The 23,782-nt window shown below is 43.1% G+C and overlaps 2 protein-coding genes across 3 annotated transcripts in view; one reads left to right on the top strand and one right to left on the bottom strand.

Moving 5' to 3' along the window:
- Positions 1 to 5,859, bottom strand: part of KAT2B (lysine acetyltransferase 2B) — a 71,361-nt gene extending 65,502 nt beyond the window's left edge. The window contains exons 1-2 of one of the 2 annotated variants that reach the window (XM_075922072.2): positions 5,705 to 5,859; positions 4,620 to 4,744 (exon numbers count right to left, since the gene is read on the bottom strand). In XM_075922072.2, the coding sequence (XP_075778187.2) occupies positions 4,620 to 4,697 (78 nt within the window). In that variant the 5' untranslated portion in view covers positions 4,698 to 4,744; positions 5,705 to 5,859. Of the gene's footprint in view, positions 1 to 3,786; positions 3,956 to 4,619; positions 4,745 to 5,704 lie in introns of those variants that run through there. The other variant, XM_075922074.2, reaches the window with a different exon arrangement.
- A 1,888-nt stretch (positions 5,860 to 7,747) lies between these two features.
- PP2D1 (protein phosphatase 2C like domain containing 1) lies at positions 7,748 to 23,617 on the top strand. Its single transcript, XM_089776011.1, has 4 exons — positions 7,748 to 7,886; positions 12,541 to 12,622; positions 13,910 to 14,907; positions 22,635 to 23,617. Exons 3-4 carry the CDS (start codon positions 13,911 to 13,913, stop codon positions 23,615 to 23,617), a joined length of 1,980 nt encoding a protein of 659 aa, XP_089632137.1. The 5' UTR covers positions 7,748 to 7,886; positions 12,541 to 12,622; position 13,910.
- The last annotated feature ends 165 nt before the right edge of the window (positions 23,618 to 23,782 follow it).

Here is a 23,782-nt window from a genome sequence, read left to right on the forward strand (position 1 = left end):
CCTCACTGCCCCTGCCACCTTTGCCCTCTTTTTCCCTGATGCCCACCCCTTCACCATCCTCTGCCCCCGTTTCCCTCATGCCCCTGTGCCCTCACACGACTTGCTCTATCCTGGCCTTCCTCATGCCCATTTCTTCTTTCAAGCCTTCTCCCAGCACCTCCTCCTCCAGCCCCCAACGCCCTTACCCTTTCCCCTCCCAGCATCACCCTGTCCCCCTCCCACTGACACCTCCCCTCCTGCCTTTTTCCTCATTTTCTGCACTTGGCCCCCTGGCATTTGTCCCTTCTCTACCCTGTCCCTTTGGTGCCTTCCCCTTTCTTTCCCCTATCCCCTTCCCTTCCACATAAGCCCCTTCCTCTCCCAGCCCTCGCCTTCCCCTACCTTCCAGTTTGCGGGGCCAGAGTCTGTGCTCCGTCCCCGGACTCTGAACCCTCAATTCAGCTGCATGGCGCAATGCAGTGCCCAGCAGTTTTAAAATCCCGGGCCGTGATTTTATGTCTCGCCCGGGTGTCTCCCCACCCACCAGTTTGAGCATGCTGCACATGGCAGCAGCAGCCAGCAAGGGTGATGTGACTGCGCACATCCAGGTTGGCCCGGTGCCCCGGGTCCCAGGTTTCTAGTTCTGGGCGTATTGCCCTCCTTTGCCTGCAGATCAGTCTCTCTGTTGCTGGCTTCATCGGTTGGCTCTGGCTGGAGTCTTCCTCCATCACTCCTTGACATGAGTGACGGGGGGCGTTGTGGTCCGAGTCCAGCTGACGGGGCTGCCCGCCTAAACTCACCAGCCCACGGGCCTTAATCACAGCCCTACCGTGGGCTACTTCCTCTCTCCTCCCCCTCCAGTCACCTCGGTAGGGGTTCGTGTCCTGCTTGCCTCCGCAGGGCCCGTCCCTCCGGCCGCTCAAGCAGCCCTTTCCCTCCCGTTATTTCACGGGGGGAGGGAGGAAGGGAAGGAGACGACAGCCTGGATCCTGCTTGCCCCAACTGGGGCCCCACACGCCATTCGGGGGAATCTCCCCGAGCTCCCTCCCGCTTCGGCGTTCCACATCCTCCCTTTCCCCTGGCTGGGCGGCGTTTAATTCGCCCGCTGCTTCCAGTGCCAGGCGGGGTGCTGCCCGGACATCACCAGGATAGCTCCGCCCCTCCTGCCTCTGTAGCGTGGGGCCGTTTCCTCTGCGCCCCTCCCAGCTGCCGTGTCGGAGGCTGCCAGCTGAGCCGCGGCCCCGGAGCACCCGGCGCATGGCCAGCAAGGGTTTCCCCGCAGCCCCATCAGGGTGCTTCCCACAGGGGATCCAGTGTGGGGTGGCGGGCCCCCATCACAGGGGACCTCAATGGAGGTTGCACACGGCAGGGATGGGCAGGTGACGCTCTGGGGCCGGGGTGGGAGAACGCGCACGGGAGGGCGAGGTCCGCTCCATCTCCAAATATTGGTGGAGCCTGGGCACCACGAGCCCATACAACTCACCGCCCATGTCCAGCTCGTCATTATTTTGAAATAATGGCGTTCTGTGGAGCTGTATTCTTTGTTATGATGGAATAACATCAGTTATTTTGATTAATGCTGCTGCTGTAGTTCAAAGAGGCAGGGTTGCCAGACATTTTTTTTTTTTTACTGGAATGTACACTTGAAAAGAGACCATGGTGTTTCTGATCAGCACCGCCACCCAGGCTGCTAAAAGCCTGGTTGGTGGTCACCACAGCTAAGGCAGGCTCCATACTTGCCCATGGTTCCATGTGGCTCCCAGAAGCAGTCAACATGTCCGTCTCCCACAGCAGTGATAGCTAGAGGCTCTTTGTACTGTCTCTAACCTGAGCGCTGGCTCCGCAGCTCCTACTGGTTGGGAAACATGGGCAATGGGAGCTGCAGGACTGGTGCCCGCTAGCCCCTACACTGAGGAGCAGAACGTGCTGGCTGCTTCTGAGATAAGCTCCTCCCTGAACCCCCTCATTCATCCCTACCCCAGATCAGAACCCCCTTGCAAACTCTAACTCTCTTCTAGAGCCTGCATCACAACCCTCTTCCCCAGCCCAGAGCCCCCTCCTGCACTCCAAACCCCTCATCCTCAGCCCCACCCCAGAGTCCACATCTCCAACTAGCACCTGCACCCTTTCCTGCCCCCAATTCCCATCCCCAATCCTGAGCCCTGTCCTGTACTTTGAACCCCCTTGGCCTCAACCTGGAACCCCTCCTGCATCCCAAACCCCTCATCTCTGGCCCTACCCCAGAGCCTGCATCCTAGCTAGAGCCCTCATCCCCACCCCCCATCCCCCCATCCCAGCTGCATTGGGTCCCTAAGCAATTGCTTAATCTGTGCTGCTGTCAGGTTTCCTGTGTAGCTGCTCTATGAAAGCAGGAAAGAGCTCTTCCGCCAGCATAATTAATCCACCCTCAATGAGTGGCAGTAGCTATGTTGGTGAGAGATGCTCTCCTGCTGACATAGCACTGTCCACATCTGTGCTTTTGTCAGTGAAACTTAAGTCAGTCAAGGGGTGGCTCTTTCACAACCCTGACCAACAAAAGTTTTGCCAACAGAAGTATAACAGTACACAAAGTGTAACTATGAATTCCAAATAAACAACCTCTAGTTAAAGGTATGTTAGATTTTTTCCTCCCTTATGGTGTCACTACAGGGCAGAGTTAAAGTTGTTTGTTTGCTTTAACTATATATTTTCAGCCCTTAACATGTTTGGATTTCTTCTATGACTTGTTTGAAAGATAAAATTTCAAAAGTAGCCAGTGCATGGAATGTCAATCAATTTTAAGTTTCAAGAGTCTGCTCATTAAGTTCATTCCAGATACCAAACCAAACCAACCTACAAATGGACCTTAGTGAACCTATTTTAACTCCAAACTAATTAACTGATTTACTTGTGAATTCTCAGAAAATTTATTCTGTGCCCAAATAGTGATTTTGGGCAGGACATGCTGTACCCTTCATACAAAACAAAGTGGTTGAAATCTAGCTTGAATTGCACAACTTAGCCTTGGCTATGAGAGGCCTCAAATGGCAGTTCCATAATAACAAAATCACGATTTAAAAGGTTGGATTTAAGGATGTGATCACTTAAGTGTAGTTTTCAATTCCTTGATGTGTGTGCTGAAGGTGATAGCACTGGTGTTCAGGGGAACCCCACAGTGGTGAATAGCTGCTTTAGTGGCATGAATCTACTTGTTTGGATTCCACACTTACAGGGTCGGGGCCTAATAGAGTATTGCACAGCAGGGTCAAGTAAAACTGACTATGCACAAAGTGATGCAAAATGCAAAAAATAAACAAGGGGGGAGGGGAATTCCAACTTCTTTCAAGTCTAGTAATTACAAGTCATACTTGTAACTATAGGCTGTAGTACATGTTCTGACAAATATGTGATACTTTAATTCAAGTTAACATTGTCCTATTAGGATGGCTGGTGACATCCTTTAAGACAAATCATTATGGTGTCCTAGTTATTCAGTACCATGCAACACAGAATACCAATAAATAATAAATATGGACAATAACTAATGTTGGTTTTGGAAACTGAGCTGCATATAAACTTAAAAATTTAGTCCTTTTGCAAATGCAGTTGTAATTTAGGGTTATTTATTTCTTTGATGTATACGCTTATATTTTATAATAATTCTTATCTACTGTATGTTGTAAACATTGTGTTAGATCATTACAAGATAATTTTTAAGCATTTACTTTGGTCTATTTTTTGTTTTCCTTTCAACTATATTTAAGGTTCTCTACTGCACTGTTTAGGTTGTAAACTCTTTAGTGAAATGTTTATTTCTTAAAAATTTACCTTTTTCCAAAGGACTCTTAACATTCCTGAGCACATTTCTCTGGGAGTTAAGTTATGCTGAAGCACTTATTTTTCCTTCTCAAATACAAGCTTTTCTTTAAGATCAGGCATCATTAGTTTTCTCTCAGTCCACAAATTGAAGTTGGAAAGAGCATTGTCTGACTTGATCCTGCAAACATATATACAGTACACTTAACTTCATACACAGGAGCATTCTCACTCAATTCAACAAGACTACTAGTGCATAAAGTTAGGCATATGTTCAAGCACTTACAGGATCTGGGCCTATGTGAGTTGTTGTTTCAGTCTATCTTCTAAGGTCCTAAAACACCTTAAGTGATTTTTTTTCAATTTAAAATAAAAGCAGAGATAAAATGTTATGAGAGACTGCTTTTTATTAAGTGGTTGTTACTTTGTCTATCATGTTTTATATTCTGTACATGGCATTATTCATCTACATTTTGTGAAGAGAAAATGAATAACGTTTCAATGTCATAAGAAAATAAAATGTGATAGGATATTGGTTATTATAGTTTGGAAGAACACTTCGATTGTTCTTTTTTCTTCTATTCCCAAGAGTGTGGTTATATTACAGCACCCATATCTTTTTACTTTATTGCTTAATAGACAACGAGAATAATAAATTTAGCCACCTGTGGTTAGGGAGACAGTTACTATAGTAACAGTTGCAAACATTAGTGTCACTACGAATGCAGCAATACTACTTAGTGTTACAGAGAGGAATGGCTGCAAAAGAAAACACTTTAATTGTGATAGGTAAGCTTTATACTTTTTCATTCAACAACAAAAACAGTAAATGTGGTATTACATACCTTATCCTCATTCAAATTCTCTGTTGAAATATTCAGAAAGTAAATAAAGGCCTGACACAAATGTGTATTAAACTGCATTGGTGACCGCCAAAATATGCCCACATTTCCATCCACTATATTGGTATCTGTAAAATATAAGAAGAGTCACTTCTTGAAACACTGGACTAGATCTTCAGCTGATGTTACTTTCATAACTCTGGTGAAGTCAGTATTTCTATGATATTATGAAGCTCCCAGTTGAGTGTTTCTTAGTGAACTCCTCTATCAAATGTGCTTAATTTAGAAATATAAAAATAGCTTTTCTAACTGAAGTCCATAAACTCAATTTGTGGATTGTAAATCAAACTAGTTAATTGAGTCATACATTCCAAGGCTACAATAATAGAAATGTAGGACAGGAGGGGACCTGCACTGAGGCAGGACTGGGAAGGGATCATTGTGATCATCGAGGTTGTCCTCGTGTAACATGGGCCAAAATAATCCCTAATGTGGATCTTTTAGAAACACATCCAATCTCAATTTAAAAATGCTCAGTGATGGAAAATCTATTGTGACCTTGCTAAATTGTTCCAGTGATTAATTACTCTCACCATTAAAATTTTATGCTTCATTTTTAATCTGAATTTGTCTAGCTTCAGCTTCCAGCCTTTGGACTATTACACCTTTCTCTGCTAGACTGAAGAGCCATTATTAAATATTTGTTTTTTTTATAGGTACTCATAGACTGTAATGAAATCACCTCTTAACCTTTTCTAAATAGATGGAGCTCCTTAGGTCTGTCACTATAAGGCATGCTTTCAAAATGTGTAACCTTTCTTGTGGGTCTTCTTTACCAACATCCTTCTTGAACTGTGAACAGCAGAGCACTGGGAGCTCATGTTCAGATGATTATTCACTATGGCACCCACATCATTTTCAGAGTCACCATTTCCTGGAATAGAATTCCCCATTATATAATTCTGGCATTCTTTGTGCAGAGAAATATGGCCTTTCTAATAACTTTGTCTCTCCCTTTCCTGCCACTACTGTTCTGTGAAAAGCTCACTGTTAGATGGTAGCATTGTTACAGCTCATGTCTTCTTCACCTGCTACTGCTCTGAATAGTTCATTGTCAGGTAGGCCTCTTAAGGGTCCTGCAGCATGTAGGACATCTCACTTCTCAGCACTTTTCCTGACCCCATCTCAACTGGCTAGTTGTCTTCACAGAAGTTTTTCTTTCTTAACTTCTCCCAGCATATACTACCACCAGGGCAGCTGCATGAGTGCTAGTGATGGTGGGAGAGCTAGAATAGCCTGGCCACTAGCATCTTATCATTGTGACATCATGAGCGTCCAGTATTATAAGCGGGAGAAGACTCTGCTTTCCCAAATGGCCAACCTGTCTCCGCCCACAGTCCCCCCCAGAATACCTGCTGTAGGCGTATTGGGGGCAGAGTGTTACTGCCCCCAGCACCCACCCTCCCAGTGCTCCTGACCTGGGATGCTGGAACCACTCCACCCACTCTTCTCCCACTCCATGCTCAAGTGTCAGGGAGGTTAGAGACATGCACCCTTCTCCCTCCCTGTGCTTGGGGGCTGGGAAGACTGAACCCACACATCCTCCTCCCTCCCCTGTGCTCCAGGCCGGGTAGGCTGCGGCATGTGCGCCCAGACACCCTCTTCCCTTCCCCATGGTGAGGGTCGGAGAGATGGTTTGGCTCCCATGAGTGGAGAGGGGCTCAGCTGAAGGGGTGGGATTGGGGGCTGGAGCTGGAGGCTTACCTCCCCCAGCCTTACCTTCACTGACCGCCCATGTGTGATATCTAGATTTCTTCTGACCCAAATCAAGATTAAAATGCAGTAGCTGTACTGTTCTAGTGCTTTTCTATTGCTGCCAGCATTGGAATTGCACTGTTGGTTTTACAGTACTGCAAGAGAAAGTAAAATGCTTAGGTAGGCACAGCCACTGACTTCCATCCAATGCATGTAGCTACACTATGAAAACATGTATGCTTTGTTCTGCAACTGTCCAGGAAAAGGATTAGAGCTTTTCCTATTGTGGTCACCTCATACCTATGGTGGAAGCCATTCTGAATTGCTTCAGTATCTGTGGATCAAATTAACACCACTTCAACCTGCACTAGTGTAAACAAAGCAGTGCAAGCTGTAATAGTGCAGTACATACAAATGAGGCATTCTGTTTTGGGGAGCACAGAGTGCACCATGTCCAGGGCATAGCTGTTACTTCAAGATTACAGCAGGGGTTCTCAAACTTGTGATATCGCAATCCCCCTCTCCGTTGCTGCAACCAGCCTCTCAGTTGCTTGCGATCCCCCTCTAAGTTGCTTGCAACCCCCCAGGGGGTCAGGACCCACAGTTTGAGAAATGCTGGATCACAGGGTTTTATGCACATCCATATTTGCAAAAATGAGCCATGGATAAATGCATCCACATCCACAGTTGTGGATATCTGTGGATATAAAGTAGATATCCATGGATTTGCAGGGCTTTACTTACTGATGCTTAGAGGAGGAGCTGTACCTGTGATGCTGCAAATATTAGCTCCCACTGGCAGCACTTGTGTGGCTGCAAGCCGTGTGACAGGCAAGCTAGAGGGTTGTAATGGTCCCGGGAGTATCAACATTCTGTAGTACAAATAATTCCCTTTCCAGCCTGTCCTTGTATTACATGTGGAGAGAATAGAGCACCCCTCAGAAGGAGAGGAGACCTGACAGTGTTGTGATAGCACCAGTAGCATGGCCACACTGCTGGCACATGGAAGAGGAGGAGCCAGGAGGGAAGGGACAGGGAAGAGCAAACTTTAGGAAGAAGTGTGAGACAGAGAAGGAAGGGACAATTGAGAGAGACAGGAGGAGGGGAGAGGAGGGAAGCAGATGAAAAACAATGGGGGTGAGGAAGAGGAGGATGATCCTTGTTCAAGGAGAATTTGCCACAGTGTAGCCTTGGCAGGATACAAAATATGTTGTTGGGTGATATTGTGATGACATTTTCAGGGAGACTGTGACCTCAGAGATACATCATCTTCTTCTCTTCCTCCTCCAGTATGTGCTAGACAGCAACGGTACGTCAGCCAACCACCTTTCCTGCAGTCATCCTATTCTTATTTGTAATAAAGATTACTTTGTAGTGCCCACAACCATAAACAGAGTTTCAGAGCAAGCTCAGGAAAGAAGTGCCTGTGCCCCAAACAGTTTACAGTTGAAGTGACTGCCATGACAGGTAAGGGAGGAAGGAGCACATCCTGGAGAAAGGAGAGGAATGACACAGGTAAGGAAATATGCTCATACGGCTCTTCCATTTGTATTCTGCATTCTTAATAGTTACACAAAGATAACATTTGTAGCTTTTAGTTTTCATTACAAATCAGAGATTTGATCCTCAGTTTAATTAGTGGCATGTACACAACTTAGAAAATATGTGATTCATGCGTCTCCTTGCTCAACCACAGTATAGCCAAATGGTAGCAATAGCAGATAAAGCAGGGCTGGGCAAATACTGGCCCGCAGGACAGATCCAGTCTACCAGGATTAGCCCCTTGCAGGCCCCCTCACTGCCATATTTACCTGCACCTCCGCAGGTACAGGCGATCACAGCTCCTGTTGGCTGCAGATCACTGTTCACGGCCCAGGAGAGCTGTGATCTCTCCGACCTAAGGAGGAGGGGCAGGTAAATATAGCGGCAGCGGCCCCCCAGGGGATAGCCCGTGTGAACCATCACCGTTTTATTGCCCACCCCTGAGATAAAGATTAACTATATGCTTTACCAGTATTGACCAGCTCTAAGAGTAACAGCAGTAAAACAATACCCAGAACTAATATGTTTACTGAGACTGTGGTGAATTGTGCAATATTAGCCTGTGGCTTCAGGCCCACAATCCTATGGTCTGGCAGCTTGCAACACTTACATATTTAAGTAGCTTTGCTCATATGAGTAGTCTGTCAGAAGCCAAATAGTCTACATTTTATAGTAGTAATCCACTGGTCCTCAAACATAAACTGCTTAGCAAATATATTGTTTCTGCTCCTTTGCTTCTCTTTAATAATGACGTGACATTTTTCCTCACTATTTTAAGGTGTTGTTTTTCTCTGCTTTATTTTTATATTTAAACATATCAGCAATATCAGGTCTTTTCTTCGAAGCCCTGGTGTTGCATAGAAATATCACAGTAGGCAGGAATCTTAAGTTTTCTCATTGCTTTCCCACTCAATTTAGGGCTTAGAAAGCTGTAACACAGTTTCAATATACTGTGACCTCACTATTTCTCTGCATTTCTTCAGCCCTCCTGAAGAAATAGGGAAGTCAAGACCTGATATTTCTGATGTAGAAAAAACAAACAGGAAAAACATGAGTTAATCTTCAAATATGAATAAAGACAATAGGACACTCACCATGGACATGAAAACACACTTATTCTGTTATGAAAGTGTTCACATGAGGATTTATACCAATATAATGATACTTGTTTAATCATATCAGTATAATTAGTACAATTTTCCTATGTAAGTGTATCCATCAGTGGGAAAACAAGGATTTAAGTACATTGATTTAAAATCTGATTTTAGTTTAACCAGAATGTTATTGTGCATAACCAAGACTGTAAAACATGTTACCCCCTATTTAGCTTGGAAATTCCCCCCATTTACATCAGGCCTTTTTGATATCACCAACTCTTTTGATCGGTCAGTTCAAAATATGCAGGCTGCAACAGAAGCATGCAGAGAGCCCCCTAATCACAGAATCTGAACAATACCCAGAACTTTTTTTTTTTCATATGTGCATAATATCAACCTCCAAAAGGGTTTCAGTAGTAGGTTCAAATCTGGGTCCTCTGAAGCTTTTAAATGCACTAGCATGTTAGCTTTTACTGCATGAGCTGAACAACACTTTGTTTTAGCGCAAGCCAGTGATTCTCAACCCATTTACCATTGTACGCCACCCACGGCATGTCTACATTGGGGAGTTACAGTAAACTTCCGATAATCCGGCACCTTTAGGACCCAGGGGGTGCCGGATTATCAGATTTGCCGGACTATCGGAAGGGGGGGGCTATGAGGGGGTCTAGGGTGGTGTGGGGGGAATGCCACCCCAGACCTCTCATAGCCCCCCCTTCCGATAGTCCGGCTCTGCCCCCGGCGTCCCTGATTCAGCCGCTGCTGGTCAGTTTCAGCAGCAGCTGAATTGGGACGCCTGCGGCAGAGCAGCTGGGGTGCTGCCAGGTTGGTCCCGCAGCGCCAAGTGGCGGCGCTACTGGACCAACCCGGCAGCACCCCAGCTGCTCTGTCCCAGGCGTCCCCAAATCAGCTGCTGCTGAAATTGATCAGCGGCAGACTCCAGGGCTTCCGGGAGACAGCCGCTGGTCGGTTTCAGCAGCAGCTGAATCGGGGACAGCTGGGGTGCTGCCGGGTTGGTCCTGCAGCACCGAGGAGCAGCGCTACAGGACCAACCGGCAGCATTCCAGCTGCTCTGCCCCCAGCTTCCCCGATTCAGCCGCTGGTCAGTTTCAGTAGTGGCTGAATCAGAGAAGCCGGGGGCAGAGCAGCTCCAATGGTCCGGCTGCCCGGAGCACTTCCGGGTTCCTGATGGTGCCGGACCATCAGGAGTGCTGGACCAATGGAGTTTTACTGTATTTTGAAACCACTCCCCTTATTCCAAACTAATAAGGCGAGCATCCACACTACCAAACCCATTATTTCAAAATAATGGGCTTTTTATTTCAAAATAATAACTCCTGCTTGTGAATAGGAATAAGCTTATTTTGAAATAGTTATTTCGGGAGTTTTTATTTTAAAATAACCTGATAGTGAGGACATAGCCCTAGGTAGCTCTCTACCTGTTATGTGAGCCACATCCAAACTCTCTCTCTCTCTCTCTATATATATATATACACACATACACACACACACGTACACTATCTGTATGGCCCTGAGCATGTCACATGGTCCAAGCTGTGGGCTGTTTGTGCCACAGGGCTGAGAACCACTGGCCAAGGCTGTAGTGGGCTCATGAATCTTTATGACAGGGCTACTCAACTTTGGAAGCCCCAGGGGACACAAAGATACAGCACATGCTGAGGGCTGCAATTTAAGTGTGGTTGCATTTGCATGCAAATATATATGCAAATAATTTTTTTCACACTGACAGGCTTGAATACAAAGATTAAGCCTTAAGTTGCAGCACTGAACCCAAACATAGCTAGTATGAGCCAGTCAGCACCTCTCAGGCTCTGCCCACAAGGCTAAGCAGCCAGCACCTACAATGTCCCAGTGCTCCCAGCACCTCCTCCCTGAGGGCTAGAACCGCCAATACCCTGTATTGTTCCAGCCAGCCCATCTGCTTGCATTTTTCAAGCTCACCCTGCCTGGGAGACGCCTCACTGTTGTGCTGCATGTTCCCAGTGGAGGCCATGTTCAAAGAATCCCACCTGCAGGCCACGTGTTGAGTACCCCTGCTTTATGGGCCTACTCACCACCAGAGAGGGACAGAGCACCACTTCCAGCAAGCAGGGGTTACATGGACATTTATTTCCACTGTATAGAGAAGCTTTCTGTACATATTTCAGTGAGGCACAATCTCCCTCATACAAATCGTTCCTGCAGCCTGAGAGCAAAAGCTACTGGTCTGTTAGTCTGCAGAGGGAGAATACACATTATGATGTTAGAAAAATATTAAGTGTTTGCCAATATTGTAGCAGATGTTACTGATCACAGATCGGGGTGTCCACATATAACTTTTAAAATGATTTTTCCTGCCTCAATTTAATCAGAGGCAGAGGCATCTTAAACATATTGGAGGGTTTCTGTCAGGTGGTGCAACTCCCCCAGTGGGGACACTGCCATTTAGCGCTCCCAGTGCTTGCTACCTCCAGTGGCCACTATGACTATAGCGTCCATCTGAATAGCCCCTCCCTTTCCATTCCCTGCATATCTGGTTTTCCTGGCACAACCAAACCCTGACTGTGCTTTAGGTTAGGAGAAGAGGAAGCCATATACCAAATTTGGTGTTCCTAGCTCTTACCATTTAGGAGGAGTTCTTGAAAAAACAGATAGAGATGCAGAGACAAACTGTCTCCAATATATAGTATATAAGTATTCATACATACGCAGCACGTATGTGTATTTACTAGATACAATGCTACATGCTATAGTTAGCTGTGCTATACACAGCACTTCTCAGTTATTATACTGTACCTATCAGGACTGTATCTGAGGACCAACATACACAAGAATCTATTTATCTAGAGAGGCAATGCTAGACAAGATGTGTTTTTTATACGTCACATTACAGTAATGTAAGCACAGGAGGGAGTTTAACTGTTTTGTAAAACCATCTGCATGATTTCTTAGTCATTACACATTATAAGCAGAGCTGGTTGTGCCACCTATAGATAAGGTTGTTTGTCACTTTCCATTATAAAATTTTGTTTTCACTTATAATTTTGCCAAGCTTTAGCTGTTTGAGTGGATTTTTTCCACACTTCAGGCTGATTTAATTTAATTTAATTTTGTGTTTGTTTCCAAGAATAAGATTTGTTTCATCCATTAAACAAATTCGTATGTGTTTTATTCAAACACTCCTGCACCCTCGTGCTTTGAAGCAGCTTTGAAATTTTCTGGGAAAGTCACCCTGGTGTGAGATGTGTGCCTTTAGCCTTTCTTATCAAATCTGCCCAAACCTGTCAAGCTATACGCCTCTGAAAAATCTCAGTTCACACATGCTCAGTAGAGACTTTATTAGTGATTGACAACTAAATTCCCTGACAATTCCATCAACGCTGAACATGCTATATCCTGGAGCTGCATTGATTGAACAAAACTTTCCCTCTCTGCAACTGCTGATCCAGTAGGTTCAGGTCTTAAATCTAAGAACAGGGAGACTCTCTCCCTCTCTTCTCTGATTTCAATGTCCCCCTTCTGGTTCACAGGCAGCATGGAGGAATGAAGAAAGGACAAGAGCTGGACCTCCCCAAGCAGGGGAAAGAGTAGATTAAAACAAGGACTGGCTGGGTAAGGAGACTCTGACTGGTAGTGTGAGGAGACTGCGGTTATATGAGGTAGAAATTGGGACTGGCTGGGCAAGGAGACATGGAGCCAATGTGGGGAAAGACTAAGACTCTACAGCCAGGTGGGAACTGGAACAAATTGCCTCAATAGGAAACTGGGAGACAGGGTTGGAGAAAGATTGGAACTGGGATGAGGAGTTCGGAGATAGGAGACTGGGATAAGAAGTATGGGGAGTAGAGACTTGGATAAGGAGTTGAGACACAGGACTGGTTTGGGAGACACAGTGATAGTAGCACTAAGAACACTCACCTGCGGAAATTGAAATGGAACCCAAGATTTCCCACCATTCCTCTGTTATCAGCAAATATCTATGAAATCTACTGAAACAACAGGTATCTTATCACCCGTTAGTGCTGGTTCACACAGAGGTGACAACCTATTATTAGTATCAATTATTCCCTTAGCTAAAGTGGCAGAGATCATTGCTGTGGATCTAAAGGTTCCAGTCATGAGCCAAGAAGGGGTCAATATGAAGCCACATGATAGAAGTCTTGTTTTTTCAGATTGCTTTTTTTTTAAAGTTATCTGTACAATGTTAATTCAGTTCTTTTGTTCATATGCATTATGCTAAATTTTAATTACGTAATCACATACTATTTTTCCACTTGAGGCTTAAGGACTGAATTTTTATCACTAAAACTATCATTGAGAGCTGCACTTTGAGCATATAAAATGCTGTCCAAATATATTTCTCTGCCCTTAGGAGTCTCAAACGAGGCATCCAAAATTAGTGGATTCCCCTTTTATCTTAATTTCTGTGCCTGCATTCCATATCTGTAAAATGGGGATAATGCCCCATTACCAGGGTATCATGACAGTACAAAGTTTGTGAAACATTCAACTACAGCAGTGAAGAGACCCATACCAAAAAAAAAATAAAAAAAATTGTGTGCTGTAAATAAAAAATGGGACCATTAATACTGAACAAGAATAAAACAAAACACCAAAAAAGTTGCTTCAGTAGAGTATTTGCTGGTCGGACTGTGAACCAAATGCTGGTATTTCCTAACTTTTGAGTGCTTGACTTTAAAACCTTAACATTCTTTTAACACAATTTGTAATTTTACCTACAGTGAGCATTTAAGCATAAATCTCCTAGCTTCTTGCTCATGTACACGACTATAAAATAATAATTTTGAGATTAAAAGAGGGCATGCACGAAGTCTAGAGTATTGTAGTTTTACCAGCTATTAAGGAGGATTTTAATAATACATTGAACTCCTTTTGTAGAATGGCATGGGAACCAACAACATCAGAAACAGCTGACTTTGAGCTCTATAGAAATGAGGAAGAACATGCTGGGATCAGTATTGTGCCCAGGAAAGTAGATTCTGGGGATATTCCAGTTCTTTGTTCAATATGTCAACAAGCAATATACCCACATCAACTTTTTTATCATAAAAAAGAGCACAAAGCCCTTGCTCTTCTGGGTTATCGTCATCCATGGATTGAAACAGACCCCAACAATCTTTTACTTCGGAGACAGCAATTAATTTCAAGACTGCTCAAGTCTTCTAAATACACTGAAAGAGACAAACAGAAGATTGATTGCTCATTAGAGCTACTTAAGAATAAATCATATTTTCACGTTGATAATATTGTCGACAGTTCTGGATACCTCAAGAAAGTAAACAATTCTCTAATAAAAGCATTAGCAATTTACCAAGACAAAAATTCAACATGGCGAGCAGATATGGAAGATACATTCATTGTGCTTGATAATTATGGAAATAGGTCAGATACATGCTTTTGGGGATTATTTGATGGATATCATGGTGTGTTTGCTGCTGAGACAGTTTCAGCAGAGTTTCCACTTTTATTTCTTGATCAATTGTCTCAGACTGATTCCTCCTACGAAGTGAGTGAAAATGAGCAACAAATCTTAGATTCTTTTGTCACGGTAATCAAGGGAAATTACAGGGATCAGGAGAAGGTTTTCTCTGGTAAAATAGACTATAAGAAGACCACCAAGCCAAACACTTATGAATGGATTCATAAAGCATATGCCATGTCCTTTTGGAGAATGGACAGGCTTTTACGACTTGGAAGGAATGAAGTTTCCAAAGTTCGCTGGAGTAGCTGTACAGCTGTTACCTGTTTAGTGGAAAGAATCAGCAATGAAAAGAGCATCAAGGAGCAAGAGGAAGCTATTATGCTTGAAAACAATGGTAATAATTCAGAAAACCCATCCAAAAGCAGTGCCGGAATACTTCATGTTGCTAACATTGGTATGTAAATTATTGACTTATGGAATTGTCTGTATTTTTTTGGATGCTCTCTCTGCCTCCCTCCAATTACAATAGAAAAAAAAAAGGCAATTTTAAGATGGAAAGAGGCACAGGCACTATGGGATAGCTACCCATAGTACATCACATTGAAAATCAATGGTAGCCATCCTACTGGGGATGTGCTACCTTTAACTATGTCGAATTCTTGCACACGGTAGGGTGATAATAGTCAACCTTAACAAATTCAATCTCATCTCGTAGTGTAGACTTGGCCTTTCTCCAGACTTCTTCATTTTAAGTTTGGTGAAAACTTAAGCCGCACATAGGTCAAACTTAAGTAGAGAGACATACACCACACCTAAACTAGGGAATTCTACTCTCCCATTCCCATCATCTACCCCAAGTAAACATTGTCATTAATAGGAACTCAGCTGCATGGATGAAGACAAGGGTCTCACTGCTTCTAGTGTTTTTAATATTGTCAGGTGAAACCTGCAAAGTATTTTCTTCCTCTTTTATTCTGTCGTCACATGCCAAGGACAACTAGTTTTACCAATCTCTTTAAATAGAATGGTCAGGGGTTATTTCTGCAGGTTCTCCTCCCCACCCCCTTTGGGAGTATTCTAGGTGAAAGATCTGCTCAGAACGGATTCTGTTTTCAACAGAATCCTGGTTTTATGTTGCCATAGCTACAGTAGTCACAAATACTCTATTTACAATTTACCAACACATTACCACCACTGTTAACCACAGTTCATATGCACAATAGTAGACCTAGTCTAGACAAGGTGTTATCAGCTTTTGTAACCACCAGCAGGTGGATTTGAACCTGGGACCTGTGAAGCTTAGTATAGGAGCCTCTTCCCTCTGGGCTGAAAACCAGCTAATGTTCAGCCCATGCGCTAGAGTAGTGTTTCCCAAATGGTGCTCCGCGGAACCCTGGGGTTCCGCGAAGCGAACGTAAGGGTTCCGCAAGAACCCGAGGACCCCCTTCCCCCCGCCCATAAAGAGACAGAGGAGCCCAGCGTGCAAAGACGCTGGCTCCTTCCCCGCTCCCCTTTCAGACATCTCCCGTGTCCCCCGCTGCTGCTCTGCTTTTACCACCGGACCTAGCAGCAGCAACAGCTGCTTGTCCCGCTTCTGCCCGATCAACCCAAGATCCCTCTCCCGCGTCCCCTGCTGCCGCTCTGCTTTTACCACCGTAAAAAGCAGAGCGGCAGCGGGGGACACGGGAGAGGGATCTTGGGTTGATCAGGCAGAAGCGGGACAAGCAGCTGTTGCTGCTGCTAGGTCCGGTGGTAAAAGCAGAGCGGCAGCGGGGGACGCGGGAGAGGGATCTTTGGTTGATCGGGCAGAAGCGGGACAAGCAGCTGTTGCTGCTGCTAGGTCCCTTGGTAAAGGCAGCACGTGTGTGTGCGGGGGGGGGGGGGGAGGGGAAATGTTATCAGTGAGTGGAACACCAGAACTCCTACTCACTGTGAGGATCGGAACAAATCCCCATACACACTGTGAGGACATGTGGCTCCTTTGTGTGACTTTAAGTTTAAGAATTCAATCTAATATAAAAATTCCCCATGGATCGTTGGTTAAAAGAAGGAACTTTAAAGAGAAAAGTGAGTACTTCAAACTCCAATATTTTTACTGAAACCAGCAAGGAAAATACCGAGGCAGCTCAAGTTAATTATGAAAAATTTCAGCTGACTAATAAGAAACGCAGGTATTGTGAGGACTATTTGGCATTTGGATTCACAAGCAATGGAAATGAAGATGCTCCAGGTGCCCAGTGTGTAGTGTGCAACAAAATATTATCTAATAGTTGTTTAGTACGTGCTAAATTGCGAAGACATTTTGGAACAAATCATCCAGAATACAAAGATAAAGACATTAGTTTAAGCAAAAGCTTGAATCGCTTGAAAAAAGTAAACTCTTCATGTCAAAAATTGCCAAATCTGATAATGAAAATGCAACAGAGGCATCTTACAAAGTAAGCTATCGTATATCGCTCGCCGAAGAAGCACACACTATTGGGGAATCACTCATAAAACCATGTGCAAAAGATATTGTGATATGTATGTTGGATCAGGAGTCTAGTAAAATAGTTGAGGCTGTGCCACTATCAAACAATACTGTCACACGTCGTATTCACGATCTTGCTGCTGACATCGAGAAGGAGCTTATTTTTCGGCTGCATTTATGTGTTGCATATGCATTACAATTAGACGAGTCCACTGACGTTGCAGGTCTTGCAGTTCTGCTTGTATTTGTCCGTTATGATTTTAATAGTTCTATTGAAGAAGACTTACTTTTATGTGAATTTTTGCAAACCAATACAACTGGTGAGAATATATTCAATTGTATCAATAACTCTATGAAAACACATCAAATAAGCTGGGAAAAATGTGTTGATGTGTGCAGTGATGGTGCCAAAGCAATGGTAGGAACAGTGGCTGGCACTGTAACACGAATAAAAAATGTAGCACCAAACTGCACCAGCAGTCACTGCATTCTCCACAGACATGCTCTGGTCGTTAAGAATATTTCTCCCTCTCTTAAAAATGTGTTGGACGAAGCAGTACAGATTATTAATTATATTAAAACTCGACCATTACAATCAAGACTGTTCAAAATTGTGTGTGAAGATATGGGTAGTCAGCACACAGCCCTGCTTCTACATACAGAAGTCAGGTGGCTATCACGAGGAAAAGTGCTGGTTAGATTATTTGAATTGCGTCATGAGCTCTCCGCAAATCTGATGGATCACAAATTCCAACTGTCTGATCGTTTAACAGACTTTTTGTGGTTATCTAGAGTTGCGTATCTTGCAGACATCTTTACAAAACTAAATGAAGTAAATCTGTCACTGCAAGGAAAGAATGTAAATATTTTTAATGCGAAAGAAAATTTTGTCATTGTCACGGAAGCTACAGTTTTGGATCTCATCTGTAGGACGAAATGATTTGGATTGTTTACCAACTCTGAATGATGTCCTTGAAGAAAATGGATACAAACTTGATGAAGATATTCGCAGCGACATTGCAGATCATCTCCGCGATTTATACACGAACATCATTAAGTATTTTCCAAACATCAATGACAACAATAACTGGATTAGAAATCCATTAAGTTTAACAGAAAAGCCAGTCAGTTTTTCTACACAAGATTATGAAAACCTAATTGAAATCGCTTCAGATGGCCAATTAATACAAAAATTTAAAGATGTTTCTCTGATTACATTTTGGAGTGACTTATGTCAAAGTCAAGAATATTCATCTTTATCAAGATGCGCAATTCGTCAGCTGTTACCATTTGCCAGTACATACTTGTGCGAAACTGGGTTCTCGAACTATGCAGCAATGAAAACGAAATACAGAAATCGACTGAATGCTGCACCAGATATGCGAATCCAACTTTCTAGTATTAAACCAAATATAAAAAGAATTTGCCAAGAAAAGAAGACAAACCACTCTTCGCATTGAAAACTCTGAATATAATTAATATTATTTGATAGTTTTATTTTTTGTACATATTTGATTTTTGTTGAATATAAATGAATGGTGATCTCATGACTGTATTTAGCATCTTATTACTACCAATTGTGGTGTACTGGCAGTCTGTGTGTGTTTTTTTTTTTTTTTTTTTTGCTCGACAACCTTAATCCCTAGCTAGGGGATTCCTTGAAATTTTTCTGAGTTTGAAAGTGTTCCGTGGTCAAAAAAAATTGGGAAACACTGCTCTAGAGGTCTCTTGTTCTTATCTGTTAGTGTGGTCTAGGTGCCACTGCATGGGACAGTGAACCACATTAGGGCTACATCTACACTGCTGGTTTTGCCAGCTGGAAGTATGCAAATGAGGTGCAGATTAGCATATCACCACACCTCATTTGCATAATTTATGCAAAACATTTTTGCAGGAAAAAAGTAGTGTGGACATTTTCTTTTTGCGCAAAAACCCCTTTTCCCGCCAGATCCTTATGCCCCAAAAAAGGAGGTTTACCGATCTGGCGGGAAAAGGGGTTTCTGCGCAAAAAGAAAATGTCCACACTACTTTTTTCCTGCAAAAATGCTTTGCATAAATTATGCAAACGAGGTGCAGTGATATGCTGATCCATACCTCATTTGAATATTCACTGCCAGCAAAACTGGAAACAGACGTAGCCTAGGGCTATGTCTATACCATAGCCTTCTTGCGGAAAAGCATATGCAAATGAAACACGGTGTGGAATATTGCCACGCTTCATTTGCGTAAGTAATGATCAGCCATTTTTGCGCAGGAGGCTTTTGCACAAAAATGAGCCGTGTAGACAGCTCCTGTTTCTGCAAAAAAACCCTCTTGAGAAAGGAAGAATGGCTCTTGCACAAGGGGGGGATTGAGCAAAAAGAAGCTGTCTACCCGGCTTGTTTTTGAGCAAAAGCCTCTTGTGCAAAAACGGCTTCTCATTACTTATGCAAATGAAGCGCAGCGAATTCCACGCCGTGCTTCATCTGCATATGCTTTTCCAAAGAAGACTACAGTATAGATGTAGCACCAGTGTGTGGGTTACACTTTCACTAGTTATCTCTGTTCATTAAATCTCTCTGGGGAATTTTGGGGTAAAATGAACTAATGCACACAAAATTGTGAGATTTGAAACAAAGCATTCAGCTGCTTTGCAAATGTGTCACAGGTCTCAAAAGAGAACCAAAGGAAGATCAGACTAATCCAGATTCTACAGCTGTGTAAAATGACCCAGGTTAAAGAAAAACAAAAGTTTTATTTTTTCATAGAAATAATGTATTAAGTTATGAAACTTTGTAGCACTAGTGTCTTATGATTAAGAACATCTAAAAACAAATCATTCTGTCTACTGCACCAAAGTACTGTATTATCTTCAGGACCCTACCAAATTCACCATCGATTTTGGGTGAATTTCATAGTAATAGGATTTTAAAAAATCCTAAATTTCATGATTTTAGCTATTTAAATCTGAAATTTCATGATGTTGTAATTGCAGGGCTCCTGACCCAAAAAGAAGTTGTGGGATTGAAGGAGGAGTCACAAAGTTACTGGTGTGGAGGGTTATGGGCCTGAACTGTGATAGATTAGCAAAAATAATGCTAGAACTGACTCAATCTTGCTACATTTTAAAATAAACACAACATCTTTGCGTTATATAATGATCTCCCACCAGAAGTTTATTATGCCCCATACTTACGGGGCAATCTAATATAATCACCAAGAACTCTGCTGGTTACAGGAAAGTTAATTTAGTGCCGTGGTGTCCAACCAATCCTGAAAGAGTAGCCACTACCAACTAGCCATATTGTTCAAGCCAACTAGCCACAGTGCTACTGGGGCTCCCCTGCTCTTCCTTCCCTCAGGAGGATCCCATGCCACAGATCAATCCCTCTTCATTGTTGCGCTTGACCGGAAGAGGATGCTGCCCAAGTGCAGGAATGATCCTGTGCCATATGCAGCACAGCTGTGTGTTTCCATGACCCCAGCCTTCAGAGCAGTGGCTTGTCATGGGGAGGTGTCCCACCATGGACTTGAGAATAAGTCAGGCCTCTCCAGGAACCTTGTGAGAAGGATCAAGGGGTTCCTGTCTGAAAGCATCATAGAGCTGAGTTCTCTGAACTGGTGCTCCAAGTGCATAGGCTGTTGTGCTACCCCCAGGCCAAGACGACTGAGTGAGGAGCGCACAGCCCCTTGCAGCCCACCGCCTGCCCCCACGTGTGTATAGGGAAAGTTATGTAACTCACCTGAAATAGCTTCACCGGGATTGTCCGAGGCCTGGGAGACATCCTGAGAGTTTGGGACTGGCTGCAGGGTGAGAAGCAGCTCCTGGCTGGCAGGAATGGTGTCCTGCTCCTCCTCCATCTTGTCTTTCTCCTTCACAACCCCACTCTCGTAGAGGCGGACGCCGGGCACATCCTGGCTTGACTAGATGACTGGCCCCTCTCCCAGGATGGCATCCAGTTGCTTGTAATAGTAGCAGGTGAGAGGAATCTTCCCCAACCAGTGCACTTTGCTCCCCCCAGTCTTGTAGACTTGCCAGAGCTCTTTGATTTTTATATGGACCTGGTCAAGGGTCCACGTGTCCTTTTTCAGCCAGACTAGTGGCTATATAGCCGTAGACATGCTTATTCTTCCTCCTGGTATGGAGATCTTGAAGGTTGGTCTCCTCCCCCCAGACATCAATGAGGTCCAGGATCTCTGCACCAGTCTTGGCCAGGGGCATCTGAGGGTGCTGCGGGAGTGCTGGCAGCCATGGGGGGCGTAGAGGGAGTACTGGGGTCACTCATGACTCCAACAATGGGTGCTGTGTGGCACGGAGCTGACTGCTCTCACAATGCCACAAGCTCTTTCCCTTCTGCCTGCTGCTGTAAGCTCTGCAGGAGAAAGGGAGCATTCGAATTGTCAGGTGTGACCAGAGCCACCAGAAGTGCAGCTGAGAGAGACTTCTGGAGGCTAATTATTTCAAAATAGCAGCAGCTGAACAGCCACACTCACGCTATTTCAAAATAAGCGTTGCTCCTCATGAAAAGCTGGAATTATTTCAAAATAACCAACCCATTATTTCAAAATAATGGGCTTGGTAGCGTGGACTGCTTGTTATTTTGTAATAAGGGGAGTTATTTTGAATTAACTCCCCAGTGTAGGACAGGGTTAAGAGGTGAAATGCCATTCTTAGAAGGACCCACATTTTCTTTTCCTGCTTGTTCAAAGGTTTCCCACCTCTAGCTGCAGTGAGGCATTGTACTTTTAATTCTAAGAACAGATTAACACTATTGTTAAATTAGTTGATGTACTGTGAAATGAGTCAGTTTAATGGCCTTTCATATGAGGTTACAACAGCTCATCGTGCAACTTTAGAAAAAATTAAGACCACCCGATTGCTGAGAACAACTCTGGTTATAGCTGATATGTCCTAATTTTCATTTTAAGTCAAGTTTGAATACCAGGTGGACAAGTTAAGCATTTTCCATTTCAAAGATCTTGTCAGCATATTTTTTGTATCTTTCAAAAGCATTTACTTTTTAATATGCAACTTACTGTAACTGAGGAGCTACTCTATGTCTACACAGCATGGTGAAAGGAAAACTAAGAATATTTTAATGTTAAGTGGCAGTACATATCGAACATCTTCAGTTATAGGTATCCTATTGCTTAGAACACACCCGTCACTGCAGTATCTGATGGCATAAATTACAAATTAAATGTATGTCTTCTTTACAAGAGACATAATTATTTAATATTTAAGACCTTATATTAGTGAAAGACTACAGACTACCAGGTAAAAGACTAACAAGCACATTCTGACTGGAACTATGAGAAATGCTAAGCTGCTTATTTTCTTTCCTGTACGTTCAGTTTCTTTTGGGGACTGCACAACATTTTAAAATGTATACATGACTAACTCGCTACTCAAGAAAGAGGTCAAGCCTTTGGGTCAACACTTTGTCTGCAAGCACTGAAATACGTTTGAAATTTGTTATCAGCTGCTGGACCTGACACAAGATTGCATTCTTAGCCTGATATTTTGAATTTCAATTACAACCATTGAAAATTTTGAAATACAATGCTACAGTGACTTGCAAAGACTTGTATAAGATCATTAGCTAGCAAAATAGCGTAAGGGTAGGCATCAGTCTGCAACTATCAGAATCTACTGTGATTAACCTAATAGTATTTAGTAAAAAAACATCCAGTTATACTATGAAATACAAAATATACTTATTTTATTTTAGGTAATATACATGCAGTCTTATGCAAAAATGGAAAAAGCTACTGCCTTACTAAAGAACACAGCACTTCTAATTCAAAGGAAGCAGACCGTATACTTCAGACTGGTGGAAACATCAGTCCAAATGAACCAAAAGGACTAGTCGAAGGACTCATCAGAACTACCCGTGGCCTTGGACATCATGGAGATCCAAAATTGAAAAAAATGGTTATTCCTGTACCTCATACTGTATCTGTCCCTATAGATGATTCATGTCAATTCCTTATTTTAGCTTCAAATGGGCTTTGGGAAGTTCTGGATAAAAATGAAGTGGTAATATTAACATTAAGAATGTTCACATCTTATTTGAAAATGCATACCCAATTAGAAGAGATTGCTATGCACAAACATCAGTATTCAATAGTTCCCTATGAAGATTATTTATGTAGTTTAATGGATATCAATGACTTAAAAGGTGAAATCCAATTATGGTATATCAATAAAGATGCTTTCCTTCAGAATCAATATGAAGGCAGTCTGAAACAAAATAATACAAAGGAATGCTCATGTAAGAGAAGAGATTCACTAAATGAAAACAGGATAGAGCCAGGCTCTAGCAGAGAGAGTTCTGAAGAAGTGCAGCAGTTAGATGATCATGTAGAACAAGCCAATATCAAAGCTTGTTTGTCTAATAATCATAGAACCGGTTCACAACACACAGAAATAATCCAGTCAGTCTCTGGCAGTCAAAGTTCTGAAGAAGTGAAACAGTTTGACAATAATGCAAAAGCATATATATCTAATAACTGTGGATCAGTGTCAAAAATTACCAGCAAAGGAGAAATAAATTCTGCGACATTTTATGATAGTGCAGCAAATTACATTAGTGAACAACTTGTAAAGACTGCCTTAGCAGCAGGTTCTCGAGATAATATTACTATTTTGGTTGCACTTCTAAATGGATGCGACAAGATACCTAATTATGTTCAAAATGTGCAATGTACTTAACAGAGTGCATATAATATAACCTAGATTTAGACAAGTCAAGTTACACATCCTAGAACACCATCTTTACCTTATCAACCTACTTGTTTGTAACCTGTGTTAAAGCATTAACTGCTAAAATGCAATAAAGGTTTCTTGTTGAATTCATGGCAAGAATAATCACAATGC

This window comes from Pelodiscus sinensis, chromosome 2, assembly GCF_052426305.1.
Source record: "Pelodiscus sinensis isolate ZL-2025 chromosome 2, ASM5242630v1, whole genome shotgun sequence".
In the NCBI taxonomy this organism is placed as follows: Eukaryota; Metazoa; Chordata; order Testudines; family Trionychidae; genus Pelodiscus; species Pelodiscus sinensis.

What these genes read in the sequence shown, in the direction of transcription:
- PP2D1 (XM_089776011.1), top strand. Translation starts at nt 13,911, where the DNA reads ATGGCATGGGAACCAACAACATCAGAAACAGCTGACTTTGAGCTCTAT. An exon ending in ACTTCATGTTGCTAACATTG is followed by an intron (nt 14,908 to 22,634) that starts GTATGTAAATTA and finishes ATTTTATTTTAG; the next exon opens with GTAATATACATGCAGTCTTA.